At 36.8% G+C, this 14,155-nt stretch overlaps 1 protein-coding gene across 2 annotated transcripts in view; it reads right to left on the bottom strand.

Annotated features, from left to right (window-relative positions):
• The window catches only part of chn2 (chimerin 2), a 127,368-nt gene that overhangs the window by 1,233 nt on the left and 111,980 nt on the right, over nucleotides 1-14,155 (bottom strand). For both annotated transcript variants that reach the window (XM_006635808.3, XM_015357548.2), the window contains 4 exons: nucleotides 4,458-4,631; nucleotides 3,498-3,575; nucleotides 914-1,051; nucleotides 338-443 (listed from right to left, as the gene is read on the bottom strand). In XM_006635808.3, the coding sequence (XP_006635871.2) occupies nucleotides 338-443; nucleotides 914-1,051; nucleotides 3,498-3,575; nucleotides 4,458-4,631 (496 nt within the window). The remainder of the gene's footprint in view (nucleotides 1-337; nucleotides 444-913; nucleotides 1,052-3,497; nucleotides 3,576-4,457; nucleotides 4,632-14,155) is intronic.

Below are 14,155 nucleotides of genomic sequence, written 5' to 3' on the forward strand. Positions count from 1 at the left end.
TAGTAATATACTGTATATATATATTATACAGTGTTATATATTATATAAATGTTTCTGTATATTATTCATGTCAGAAGTGGTATGTAAATAATTATTCTAACCAACCTCTCTTAATCTACAAGAGATTCAATTAAAATAACAGCCGAAAATCATTCAGCTAACCCCTTAATTCCGTTATGCAGCTCCAGTGAAGATTTTTTAATGTCTATAAATATGTGGATCAGTTACCACATAATAATAGTAATATGTGGAGCACATATTACATATTTAACATAATGTCAAAAAACACACTTTGAAAAATGTGGATAAAAATATGTTTATTGTATAACTGCCTTACCTTTTCAGATGAGTCATTAAATAACGAAGTGTCTCATAATGTGCAGGGGGCAGCATCAGAAGGGCATCATGAATAGCTTCTAATCTTGCTTCTGAATGAATTATTTCTAAAAACATGAAATAAGTTAGTTATTCTAGCGCTTAACAGAACAGCTAAGGTGGCTTCTTCAGATGTGCTGTTGCATTCGTGCCACAGTTGTTTAAGCGACAAGCTATAACTTGCTTCATACAAATCCTCAAGGGCTACAGGTCAGCAGTCTACTGCATCTAGTCTTTTTAAATTATCAGCAGCTTAAACCTAGCCAAAGTCTTAAACTGATCCAACATAGATAATAATTAATTCAATAAGTTAATAAAAAACTTATTGAACCAGACCATATTACAGTTATGGAATGATGGAATACTACAGAAGAGGCAACATTGACTCAGATTAAAATTAATAATTAACATTCAAGGAACTTTTTCAAGACAAACATAGTGACTTTATACAGTAACTGTATTTGGAAGCTTTCAGCTGATCATGTTTTCAGTAATGAGAACACACTGTGAAATGCACTGTTTCATCTGTTGTACTTACTTGCTGCCTCAATAAATTTGGAATAAACATCATAAGTAATCACTGGTATTGGTAGGTCTCGGAAATACAGCTTAAGTGCTCCTGTAATTATGTTGATGTCTGAGTACGTGTTAGCACAGATGTCAGCCTTATCACCATCTGAAAGACAATAGAATATAAAATTAATGCTGCATTTGTTTGTACAATGTGATTGTCTACATTACTGAATCCCTTGCATACAATTAATAACCTGATCTAATGAAAAGCAGTGTGACCCCTGTAGTACCAAGAAGATCCAACGTTACTATCATGGGAACATTCACAGCTTTAAATTAACAATAGACATCATAAAAGGCTTAAAATGGAAATATGGGAGTACATCCAGTGGGCATCCTTTTAGTGATATTCAGAACTACAGTAAAGCAGAAATTGGTTAATGCTATTTGTTTTGTTTGTTTTCTGCCTTCTACTCTGTACTTGGCAGTGGGAATTCTGACCTTAAATTACTTATACAAACATCTTATTTTTATGTTTCTGAATTGAATGTATGAAATAGTGACTAACAGAAGCAACAAATACAGTATGTAAAGAAAATTAATACTGTCTCACAGCAAATGTCATTTCAAAGACTGGGTAGAATTCAATGTTCTAGTGACTACATCACTCCCGCATACTGTCACTTAACAAAGTCAGTTTCCAATCTTTCTGGACTGGAAAGAAGGGTGATTGCTAAAAAGTACAATAACTTATCAACAGCATGCATATGAAAGGAAACAAACTGTATACTCTACTACATACGATCATTTTATAAAAGTTTTAAAATTTAAGGAATGTTTCCAATATTCACTTGTTATATAGTTAATGACTCTTACTATATTCAATTGAACAGTTGAATTTTAAAAATTAATTCTCATCCATACAGTACATTGCTTTTTCCAATTCAGGAATGCGGGGGGTGCCAGAGCCTATCCCGACAGGTAACGGGTGCAAGATAGGGTACACCCAGAACAGGATACCACTCCATCATAGGGTACACACATATACATAAACACGGACACGCACACACTGACACCTAGGGCCAATCTTTCCAGAAGCCAGTTTATCTACCAGTATGTATCACCCAGAAGAAACCCACGTGAACATGCAGATAGAATCCCAGGTCTGGGATTAAACCTGAGATAGCAATGATAACCACTGTGCCACCCTGCTGTCCAATTTATTTTTATTTTTATTATTTTTTAAAACACTGCATGTCTTATTTTGTAAATAAAGACTTCACTTTTAAGGAATAAACATTCAGGTCCATAAACACCAAGGGCACAGTCTTGGAAATCTGAATCAAATGCACAGAGGCATTCAATCCACTTTATCACTCAAGCAGTGAAATCTGACAAATCACACACAAAAGACATACATTTCACAACACAGGATACATTCGTATTCACCTCCCAGGGGCTACAATTCTCTCAGTTACCCAATGTTTAACCTATGCAGTAAGCTGATATATTCTACTTCTCCCTTAAAATGTCAGGCAAAACCGCTTTGACAAATACATTTTTATGTGTATAAAATAGGTACTCTGATATTTTAAAAAATTATTAGATTGTAGACATTGCCGTATTCCTTGTGGCTGTGTTTATATACTGTAAAGTGTGGATAAATATTTATCAAATATCAAATACCTAGTATGTTACCTGATAATGCTGGTAACAGACAAATTGGAAAACATCACTATGAAAATATCATGTTATTTAAGTATTTTTATTAACTACAATGATAATGATAATGTTTCTTTATTAGCCCTACACAATTTCTTGCATTAGGAATGCATCTTTTCACATACCCCAGCTTTTCTCTATGGAGACACAGGCACAGAGACAGGGAGAGAAGCTTGAGGTCAGAGTGCAGGGTCTGCCATTGTACGGCACCCCTGGAGCAGTTAGGGTTAAGGGCCTTGCTCAGGGGCCCAATGGAGTAGGATTCCTCTGCTGGCTGGGGGATTTGAACCAGCAACCTTCCGGTCACAGGCGCAGATCCTTAACCACAGAGCCACCGCTCCACCCTAATCTCCCTTACTAGCCAAAGAAATAAATAGGGAAAAGTATAAAGAATCCTAAAGCATAAATCTGTTTACCTGTTTTCTCACCTGTACTTCCTTAGGACTTGAATCAAAGCACTGTCATGATAATTCATATCTTTACAAGTTTCTCAGAATGATTCACATGGTCAGATTTACATAAAATGTCTTACTCTATAGTGCTGATATGCACACAAGCTCAATTAATTTCAATTACTGCAGCCTTTCATTTTATCTAAACAGTTGTTAAGAGAATAGTTTTACTTAGTTTATGCAGTGGACATGGTTGTTATGAAACAAAAAAACAGGCTACTCTACACAGAGGAATACATTAATTATTGGATAAAATGTGTGGTGATTTTGCTCTTTCGAGAAGTTGAAGAGGATTCATCATCATATTACCAGAATTGTCTTCTTTAGCATTATTTGCACCTGAAAACACAGGTGTCTAACAAGATATGTTTAAAAATGCAGTCCCTAGGTTATACTTGTAGGCCAAAGTTTGTGGTTAGAATATGAATCACCCACCTCTATCGAAGGCTATTTTAACATCTTCAATGTGTTCAGTGAACCCAGAAACTCTGTAAAGCCCCTCAGATTTCAAACCTGTAAACAAAAGAATGATAGACTAAGAAATTCTTAGATTTTAATTTTTACTCTTTATGGCTCTGTTTTGTGTATGACTTCAAAATTAGGACTAGATTCTATTTTGATATGCAAAAGTCCTGCATGAGTGTCTCCTTCTTTCAAATGGTCAGTTACTTTAAAAGAATATTTATCCCTTACTTACAGACTGCCATTTTCATTTAAGAAAAAAGCATTTATTTTTATTCTAATCTTTGCATGAATGCAGCCTTGTGGTAATGTTTTCTTTCTTTTCTCAGACACAACAAAAACATGAAATTTGTTTAAGCTATGGCAAGTCCTAATATAATACATATTTCTATACATACAGCCTTCTTCAGGCTCCAAGGCCGAAAGTATGTGTTTTCTTTCTTTTTTTACGGTATGGAATAAACTTATTACTACATATTCAAGTTTATATTGATAATAACTTCACAAACTTAATATGTGCTCCTGTGTATTTCTTTCCAGAAATGCACAACCTAAGTTACATTTACCTTGTAACATACGGTAACTGTGAAAGCCACCTTTAGTATTGTCAGATGATCATAATGTTTTTTAACATTTTAACATTAACATAACCTGCAAGTCAGCTAGTGTTTTGACTCTACATGTGAACATTTATGAAAATGCAACCAGTATTACTAAAGAGTAAAGATGGGGAATGGAGTAGTCAGGAATCCTGTTTGAGGAAAGTGTTAAAGAAATAGAATGACTTTGAAGTCAATCATCAGCTTTACCTGTTCCTTTTCATCTTTTAGGAACAAGTTACAGGAAACTCTAAATTTATTCTACACTGCAGAATTTTTTCCACATGTTACAACTGCATGTTGCATGTTGGGATTGTATAGAAATGATTCTAACCTCTTTTTTCTATTTCTTGAATGCACATGTCCACCACCATAGGTCTCTGTGTGTTGTGTGCCTTCACCAGTGTAGTCAGATCACAGCTGTACACTTTCTTTATTCTCTTCAGGTCTGGCTGACAGTCATTTGGAACATATTTGGAACACTGTTTGTGCACATTCAGCCCACAATCTGAAATACACAATTTAAAAATTAATGGTAACTCATATTTCATTCTTATTAAGAGTAGAGTTATAGTTCATTTTGCTAATCTTTTATGTCTTAATAATTAATATATACCGTACATATACAGACTGTACATGCATTATCACAAAGGCATTGCCTTTATAATAGATTATAATAGAACTGCAATGTTAGTAATTTTAAAGGAACCCATTTCCTTCCTGCTGATTAATATTTAAAATACAAAAAAAGTACTCCTCATGGGATTGTGTCCTTGTTGTGGGAAAGGGGCTTAAATGCCCCAGGTAGCCTTTAAGCTGTCAGGAACTTTGCACTCCCGGTAGGGTCACCCTGGGCAAATTAGTCTAAATTGAGGGGCAAGATGAACAACAATCCAAGCTCCAGTAGATTCCCATGATTCCTTTAAAAAATAAGAGAAACCTGCCTGGTAAGGGAAACTGGGGCACACCCCTGTGGCCACACAAACTCAGCTGGGCTTATCCCAAAATGGCAATGGAATTGTTATGTGGGCTCACCACCCACAAAGTGAAAGATGGGGGAAACATGCGAGCATGGGTGGGAAAGGTCAGGTCAGACTAGACCTTGGCAATGGAATCTGGTTCTTGGAACATGGAAAGATTTCACTGCTCAGGAAAGAGCCAGAGCCGTTGCAGAAGGCTGAAAGGTACTAAAAGGTATAGTTGGTTTTATTTCTACACACACCTTTGCGATTGTGGGAGGTCTCTCTCCTCCTCTGGATGTCCCTCATATGAGAGGCCCCGGACAAGTGTGGGGATGCCAATGAATCCCAGGCTGGGTCTATACAGTTGAAGTTTGTCCCAGTGCATGAGAGGGTTACCTAAATGCAACTATAAATTGCAGCAAGCAGAACTCTTACTGTTATTTGTACTTATGCACCAAACAAATGTTCAGAGTATTCAGTCTTCTTAGAGAAAGTGTACAGTGTATAGTGTACAGTGTAAAGTGTTAGATAGGGTGTCACCTATTGACTCTGTAGTCCTCATGGGAGATATCAATGCTTACATGGTGAATGGCAGACAGATCTGGAGGGGTGTGATTGAGAGGAACAGTCTCCCTGATCTAAACCCAAGCATTTAGTTGTTATTGGACTTCTGTGTTAGTAATGGATTGTCCATTTAGAACACAATGTTCAAACACATTGTTGCTCATACGTGTACTTGGTACCAGTGAACCTTGGGTCGAAGGTCGATGATTGACTTTGTGGTTGTATCATCAGACCAAAGGCCTGGAAACTTGGATAAGAAGAGGGGCTGAGTTGTCAACTGGTCACCATTTGGTGGTGTGTTGGGTCAGATGGATGGGTCAATGAGCTGGTAATGCTTAAGGCACAGGACAATGTTAGCTGGTTGTGGTCAATGCGCTCGATGTTGCATGGAAGCCTGTTTAAGGTGGGTGTCAGACCAAGGGAACTTGTCTTATCTCCTGTCTGTGAGGTGCACAGACAAGACTTGGAGTGTATCCAGTTTGGTGACATAAGGATTTTATCTCTGCTGTTTGCAAATGATGCTGTCCTCTTTATCACTTCTGACTGTGATGTCCAGCATACACTGTAGAAATTTCACAGCAGAGTGTGATATGGTTGGGAAGGGGGTCAACGAGTCTGAGGTCTTAGTTCTCTCCAGGAAAAGAGTGGATTGCTCTATCCAGATGAGAGAGGAACAGCTGCCTAAAGTCAAGGAATTTAGGTACCTCAGGGGAGATTTCACGAGTGAGGATAGAGAGCATCATGAGATTGACCAGTGCACTGGTTCAGCAGCTGCAATAATGTGGGCCTTCTACCGAACCACAGTGTTGAAGGGGAGCTGAGTTTTATTATGAAGCTCTCAGTGTGTCCATCAGTCTATGTCCCTATTCTTACCTATGGTCCTGAGATTTTAATAATGACGTAAAGAGTAGATTGCAGATGTTAGTGGCAGAAATGAAGGTTTTTTCTATAGTGGTGCTGGGCTTACGCTCTATGACAGGTTAAGAAGCTCTGCTATCCAGGAAAACCTTGGAGTAGAGTCACTGCACTTATGGATCAAGAGGAGCTAGTTAAGGTATTTCGGGCAGAGAAACCTGGTCTGCCTATTTCTGCCTGTTACCACTGTAACACTCACCAACCAACGGATACTAACCAATGGTTAGAGAATAAGATGAGAAAACAAACATTGTAATGATTATTATTAGTAATTGCTTACACTTATATAGCGCTTTTCTGGACACTCCACTCGACAGCGCTTTACGGGTAATGGGGACTCACTTCCACCACGACCAATGTGCAGCCCCACCTGGATGATGCAATGACAGCCATAGTGCGCCAGAACGCTCACCACATATCAGCTTTCAGTGGGGAGGAGATCAGAGTAATTAAGCCAATTCATAGATGGGGAATATTAGGAGGCCATGATTAATAAGGGCCAATTTGACCAGGGGTGACACCCCTACACTTTTCAAGAAATGCCTGGGGAGTTTTAATGACCATAGAGGGTCAGGATCTCAGTTTTACGTCTCATCCAAAGGAAGGCGCCTTTTTACAGTACAGTGTCCCCGTCACTATTCTGGGGCATAAGGACCCACACAGACCACAGGGTGAGTGCCCCCTGCTGGCTCCACTAACACCTTTTCCAGCAGCAACCTTTCCCTGGAGATCTCCCATCCAGGTACTGACCAGGCTCTCACCTGCTTAGCTTCAGAGGGTTGCCAGTTGTGAGTTGTAGGGTGATATGGCTGCTGGCCAAAAACATTTAATTTCTGTTAAACATTACTAACTAGGCAGTAATTGATTGTGGTGAGTGAGACATACAGTGATACAAAGAAACTTGATTTCAAATGAATTCTTCACAAGGAGAACTAGGACTTGCAGTGATTGAAACATCTATGAGCAGTCAGGATAGTCTGGGTTTTGCAAATCTCTCACTCTTGATTTTTTTCTAAGTAGTGCTGATACTAATGCAATTCTGATTTATGTTTAAATAAATAATATAAGTACATTTTAGAATACATGAGCATTAAAAAATGACACCATTACATATAAGTGACCCTGAATATTCACTTGTTTGGTTATATTCAAGACATTTAGAATCATAATATTACTTTTTAAAGATTATACAAACAATGAAACAAATCCTAATTTATTTAATACACAGGCATTATTCATGAAGATTTCAATACAGTAATATGATAAATATAATAATGTTCTAGAATCAATGTCTTGATATGGTAATTGTTATCTTCAGTGAATACTATGTATACTATGTATACTTATTTCTAAAATTGGGATTCACCAAGATTTTGATGTATTGATGTCTGAAGCACACAAAAGAAATTAAGTTTAACGAATCTGTTGTTTAAGGGGCAAGCACCCATGGTTAAAAAGAAAAAAAAAACTTAATATATTTCTATTAGAACTGCATAGTCAGTCTTACACTCAATAGTTGTTTTACCATTGAAGTGAATTAAGGCAATGTGGCGTTTCTTTTTCTTTACTACAAAAGTAAATCATGGGGATTTAGATAATTAGATAAATTAGATAATAGTGATCTGTGTTCACAGATATATATATTTATTTTAATTATGAAGTGTTTAGAAATGTTGTTCAATGTAGTATTTAATTTTCAAAGACTGTAAAAAAATATTACAAAACATTTCATTTCAGGAAGACCAGAAAGTGCAGCTAACTTTATCCTGTCTCTTGATTTTCCGAAATTAAACAGTAACACTATGTGTTACTTACACCTCTGCCCGGGACTTGTAACAGAGGCATTCCACCAATACAGAGTGATTATTCATTGACATTCAGACGTTTCTATAACACCCATCAAAATCCCTGTTGAGCAGTTGAAACTGGATTCTTCTCAGAAGAAAGCCTGATTACAGGAAGGTTTTCATTTTCTTTTAAAAAAAATACCTGTCTCAGTTTCAGGACTGAATGCCAATGTTTTTGTTTCTCCTTATCAATGTGAAATTTGAACGCAATGTTTAGGAGCTTGTGTTAGGTCTAAAAGAGAAAAAAATTAACATGTCAACATATTTTTTTAAATGTTTCTTAGTTTTTGTTATGCCAGATGTTCTTTTTAGTTTGAAGATTTACCTCAATGAAATCCATTTCTAAAAGAAACAATAATTCATTGTTTCAGACCCTGGGAAATGGCTGAGTGCTAAAGCTGAATGCAGAAATGAAAAAGGATAGGTGAGGGCTTAGTCTAGGAGTTGTGGTGGGGGGACACTAAACTTCCTATAGTCCACCACCACAGAAGTGACAAAGACTGAGGTCAGGCAAAGAAGTAAATAATGAACTATTTCATTAATATACTGGGAGCTTAACTGAATTTTGTGACTAGCTGTAGGTAGCTGTCATATAGAGGCTAAGATCTGTATCATTTAATTTCTTTTGCATTGTACTGTTTGCTGGGTTAGATGTGATAGTCAATCCACTTAGTATGACAGTAAACAGGAATTTCTGAAATCACTCTCCCTACTTGCAGAATTTCCTCTCCATTAACTGTACATTAGGGAGTCTTTTTTCAAATTCCAGCTCAGTGTTGCCATTTTTACATGTTAGGTGCCTCAGACATAGCTCTGACTATAACAAATATGCTACAAACTTATAAAATGCCAATCAGAATTACCTCAGGTACTATACTTTTAATTTAAATGTAGAGGTTTTCCAGATAAAACTATTACTTTTCTTACCTTTTTTAGTGAGTAATTAACTTAAGTTAGCTTTAAAAAAGTAAAGGGAGAACCATGCAAGGTAGTGACAGTATTAATGTTATATTTACATTAGTTACTAAAATGTTAATACTGAGTTACTAATCTTAGTCTGCAGATTCCAATACATGTTGTTTAAAGGAAAATAAAAGACCTTAGTTATGAAATGTATGTAATACTGTAAATAGGAGTTTTTGAAAAATATACATTTGTTTATCACAGAACAATGTACTCTCAGGGAGATAATTACAAGATATTCTACTCTGCTATTCAAAATAGATTTTTTTATCTATGCAAATGCAGAATCCTAGGCAGAGATTCCATTTACATAAATAAATAAGGGAGGAAGGTTCATGCTATTAATCCCATTTTCTTTTCTTACATTCAGGCCAACTGATTACTTAAGTAAATGGGATGGGAGTACTGTCTGATTATACACGATTTGGGGAGTACGCACTATGTCAGGCACCTGCCTACTGCATAAAACACAAGTCTACTATACATGGTATATTTAGATTTTCAGAATGCTTTTTAAAAAGTTATACATTAAAGATGTATAACTCTCATTGCTGGCAGGATAAATGATCATAAATGAATATCATAATTAGAGTAATTAGTGGAGTACCTTGGAGATTTGTATCTGCATGGTATAGTTAGTAACAACAAAGTACACAGATGATACCAAAGCTACAAAAGATATTAAAAGAAAACATGGTCCAAATCCAATTCTGTACAAACACTTTTCATAAGGCATTTAATCTAGAAATGCATATAGACAGCAAAAACAAATTACAGCTAAAACTAAAATGATTTAAACACAATGATTGGGAAACACTCATTTTGAAGAGACTACTCATAAAAAAGAAACGTCACATAATTTTTATGTAGAAACATCTTTTTGATCTATTACATGAATTAGGGAAGCAATAAAAAGAATGAACATGTTTGGGTCTATAGTTAAGTGCAGAATTTGAAAACCTGTAAAGCAGCCGGCCCAGATGGTATCTTCCCAAATGTCCTGAAAACGTGTACAGGTCAGCAGATGACACTACAAATATTGGGCTCATCAGCAACAACGATGAGTCCACATTTAGGAGTGAGGTGGAGCATCTTACAAGATGGTGCTTTGACAATAATTTGGCCCTGAATGTCAACAAGACAAAATAACTCATTATGGACTTTGGGAAACATTTATTTTTTAAGGGAGAGAGGGCAGTACACTCCAATCAGCATCGAGGGCACAGTAGTGGAAACTGTCAACTGCTTCAGATTCCCCAGTCTGCTGATCTCCACTGATCTGATTTATCTCACTACACTGCAGCCAGTCTGAAAAAGGCAGAACAGTGCCTGCACTTTCTGTGGTGCTTAAATAAATTAGGTATGGGGAAGAAGCTACTCATGAACTTTGACCGCAGCACCATAGAAAGTCTTCACTAGTGTTATATAATAGTTATATATAGTGTAATAATAATAATAATAATAATAATAATAATAATAATTGAGAAGTGCTTTTATGACAGCACTGTGTAATTGCACACACAAACACAAATGGGACATTCAGTAAGCTCCAATTATCTTAAATGTGTGCTCCTTCTTGTCAAATGTGTGAGGGGAGCAGATAAAGGTCTCAGAGACCACGTACCAGGGCTCGGAGACACATGGAGCCAAAATGGATGAGCCGTTGGAAAACAATGAATCCTCGAAAGTTTTATTCTATAAAAATAAATTGAAGCTCTATTGTTTTGTTTATAAAATGCCTGTGGGGTGTAATTTTGTAATAGGCTGTTACAAATGTTAAAAAGAAAGAGAAAAAAGAAAATCACAGTAAGCTGACTCAAAACCAAGAGTTAAATTATATATTAGAATATTGAAGAGAAAACTGTCACCAGGTGCAGACTCTAATGGATTTGGGCAATGAGTTGTATGGAACCTAGTACTGGCAGAAAGCCTATATTACCAGACCGAAGAGACATTAAGAGCTGGACTTTGTTCATAAAATAAATCCTTAAAATAACCCATTCAATGTCTGTTTTAATTTGAAATTATAATGTTACAGTATAGTACCTGTTTACAATTTATGCTACAATGAACCGAAGTATTACATCAGGTTAAAACAGACTTCAAAGCAGATTTAATAAAGAATTCTAACTTAAGAAATGTTTTGCATTTATTTACCTTCTTTATATTGATTTTAATACAGACTTAAGATGTATTGTCACGTTGTATTTTATATTATATATTATATTATTAATAATATTAATATATTATATTCTATTTCTACATTGAAGTTAAGTATTGATTTTTAAATTAATTCTGTGAGCTTGTAAAAAATAAAAGCTGTGACATTTGCTAATCTAAAAGCACACACATATAAGATTATACATGTCAAATGACAATAATGGACGACATTATTTACTTCTTAAGCAGGAAACAGGCAAGACTGCTCCAATATGTTTTTGTCAACCAAACATTAAATAATAAAACAAACTTTTAAAAGAACATTCAAAAGTCATGTGATGCAGTGGAATGCACATGGGTGTGTTCCACTGCATCACAAACGAGTACAGTTTCAACTTATGGCCATCACAGCTAAATTTAGCTGTAACCTCTGAGCTAAGAAGCAGTAGAACTGGTTTTGACACAGTGTCATAGAAGAATGTTGAATACTTACACTTCGGGTTCTGTCTTGTAAAAAGAAACATTCGTGGATGTTTCATTTGTATGAAAATGAGGCAGACTAGTTTCATGCCCTCAAGCAGCATTTGAGTTTTTCTTTTTTGTGAGTTAAGCTTCCTTGGGTGTTATTAGCCATGCTGTAATTAACCACACCGTTGTAACCTTCTGACAATTATTACAGGTCTATTAATATAGGTGAAATAAGGAAATACTCTAGAGCACTTAAGCAAGAAAGCCTAACCATAGTCAAATTATGACTACAGTGTCTCGCAAATGTATTTAGACCCTTGCACAATTTTCACAATTTGTTGCTTTAAAGTTCACAGTCATGACACTTTTAAGTTGCAATTAATATTCCTACTCATCCTACTCCTAATCATCCTACTCAAAACATTGAAAGCAAAAACAAAAAAGGAACTATAGCTTGTTTATTGTAGCTTATAAAGTATGAAATAAATATTGTATCTTATTATTATGAAAGAAAAATGGAATTCAAAACTGCATATTCAAACCTTTTGTTGCCAATTTAAATTAATTTAGGTACAAAAGTACCTTAATGAGTCATACTGTATAATTAGTTGAGTGGCTAATAATAATAAAAACACTATGTCAGGTAGTGAATTTCAAGCAAATATCCAAACATGAAGATGGTGACAGGCAGATGTTCCTTTAAACAGGAGTCATGGGTGGTACTACTTGAATGGCCTATCTTACTTCTCTAACAGGGCCTGTGGTTCTCTTCTTAATGCTAGATCTAGATTTAATGTTAGAGAGAGAAGGAAAATCTTTACTCCTTAGCAAAGCGTGTCGATAGAGGACTCTCCCATCTTGCTGCAAGTGCAGTGTAAGTATGCAGTGTGTGGGTTGCGTGTTCACCTCGCACATGCATTGGGAGCAGCTGCTGGTCAAGCGGGCCTTGATGCTATAGAGGTGCAGGCATGTGTAAGAAACAGGTTGTGTGTGGTCACAGTGCCTGGAATGCTTCTGATCTGTGAATGCCACAGAGATAATAATTACATGTCTTGAAGGACTCCACACTGTCTCTTAGGGATCTGAGATAGAGACTTGTATCTGCAGATGTGCATCCAGCAGAGGTTAGTAGCTGCAATTCATCTGCAATGTGGCATGGGTAGACACCTAATGCTGTGGGCTGTGAAAACCCTTGGGAGTATGTTGGTGTGTGGGACACAGCAGGTTGATGCTGCAGTCTTTCCCAGAAGGGCAGCAATGTCAAGAAAATGGAGAGGTTCTGTCCATGAGTATATCATGATAGCTGGAGTATTCCCTGGCTCTGCACATGGCAGAGGGTATCATTTTGGCTGCTGGCTCTCTGGTGGAGAGTAGGGTCTAGCACGGCTCCAATGTCAGAAAAGAGAAAGGTTTTGGCCTGGGCGAGTACATGGCACACTGGGATGTAGTGTGATTACTGTCTATTATAAAGAAAGCATGGTGTGTTAATGTGGTGGCAATAGGGCTGTATGGGCTGCCCACCAGATTGAGAAAACTGTGGCTGAAGGGTAAGAGAGCATGGGAACTCAGTCTCTGTACCAGAGGAGGAGCAGCAGTTGCTTGTCTACACCTGGCTCTCTGACAGTGCAGTGTGTATGTTGGTCAGAGGTGAAATCAAGGAAAGGGCAGCTGCAGAGTGTGTTTGGAATGCTGGCTAAGGGACATGAGAGAGACACACCAATAACTGCAGGATAACTATAGAGTTTTTAAAGAAGAGAAGAGAATAATTGTGTAGTGAGTGGCAGAAGAGTCAACAATTATATTCAGACAGAACTGCAACCAACCTCCCAGGTAGGGTATGGCCTGTGTTTTTTATAAAGGTCAAGAAGAAAAAATTGTACAAATGCATAGATCAGAAGAAGAGCATAAAACATGGGTAAGAAAGTCTGTGGGTCAACGATATCCTTGTCACTCCAATAAGGGTGCTTGTATGGAACTGGAAAAAAACCCTCTCAAATTGCACATAAAGTTTGCAATAAAGCACTTAAGTGATACTGTAAACATGTGTTAAAAGACCAAACTAATTTGGAACTGGCATCACCACCATCTCTAATGTCAAGCATGGTGGATGCAGCATTATGTTACTGTTCATCAGCAGGGACTGGAAGATAGTC

The sequence above is a fragment of the Lepisosteus oculatus genome, chromosome 10 (genome assembly GCF_040954835.1).
Source record: "Lepisosteus oculatus isolate fLepOcu1 chromosome 10, fLepOcu1.hap2, whole genome shotgun sequence".
Lineage (NCBI taxonomy): Eukaryota > Metazoa > Chordata > Actinopteri > Semionotiformes > Lepisosteidae > Lepisosteus > Lepisosteus oculatus.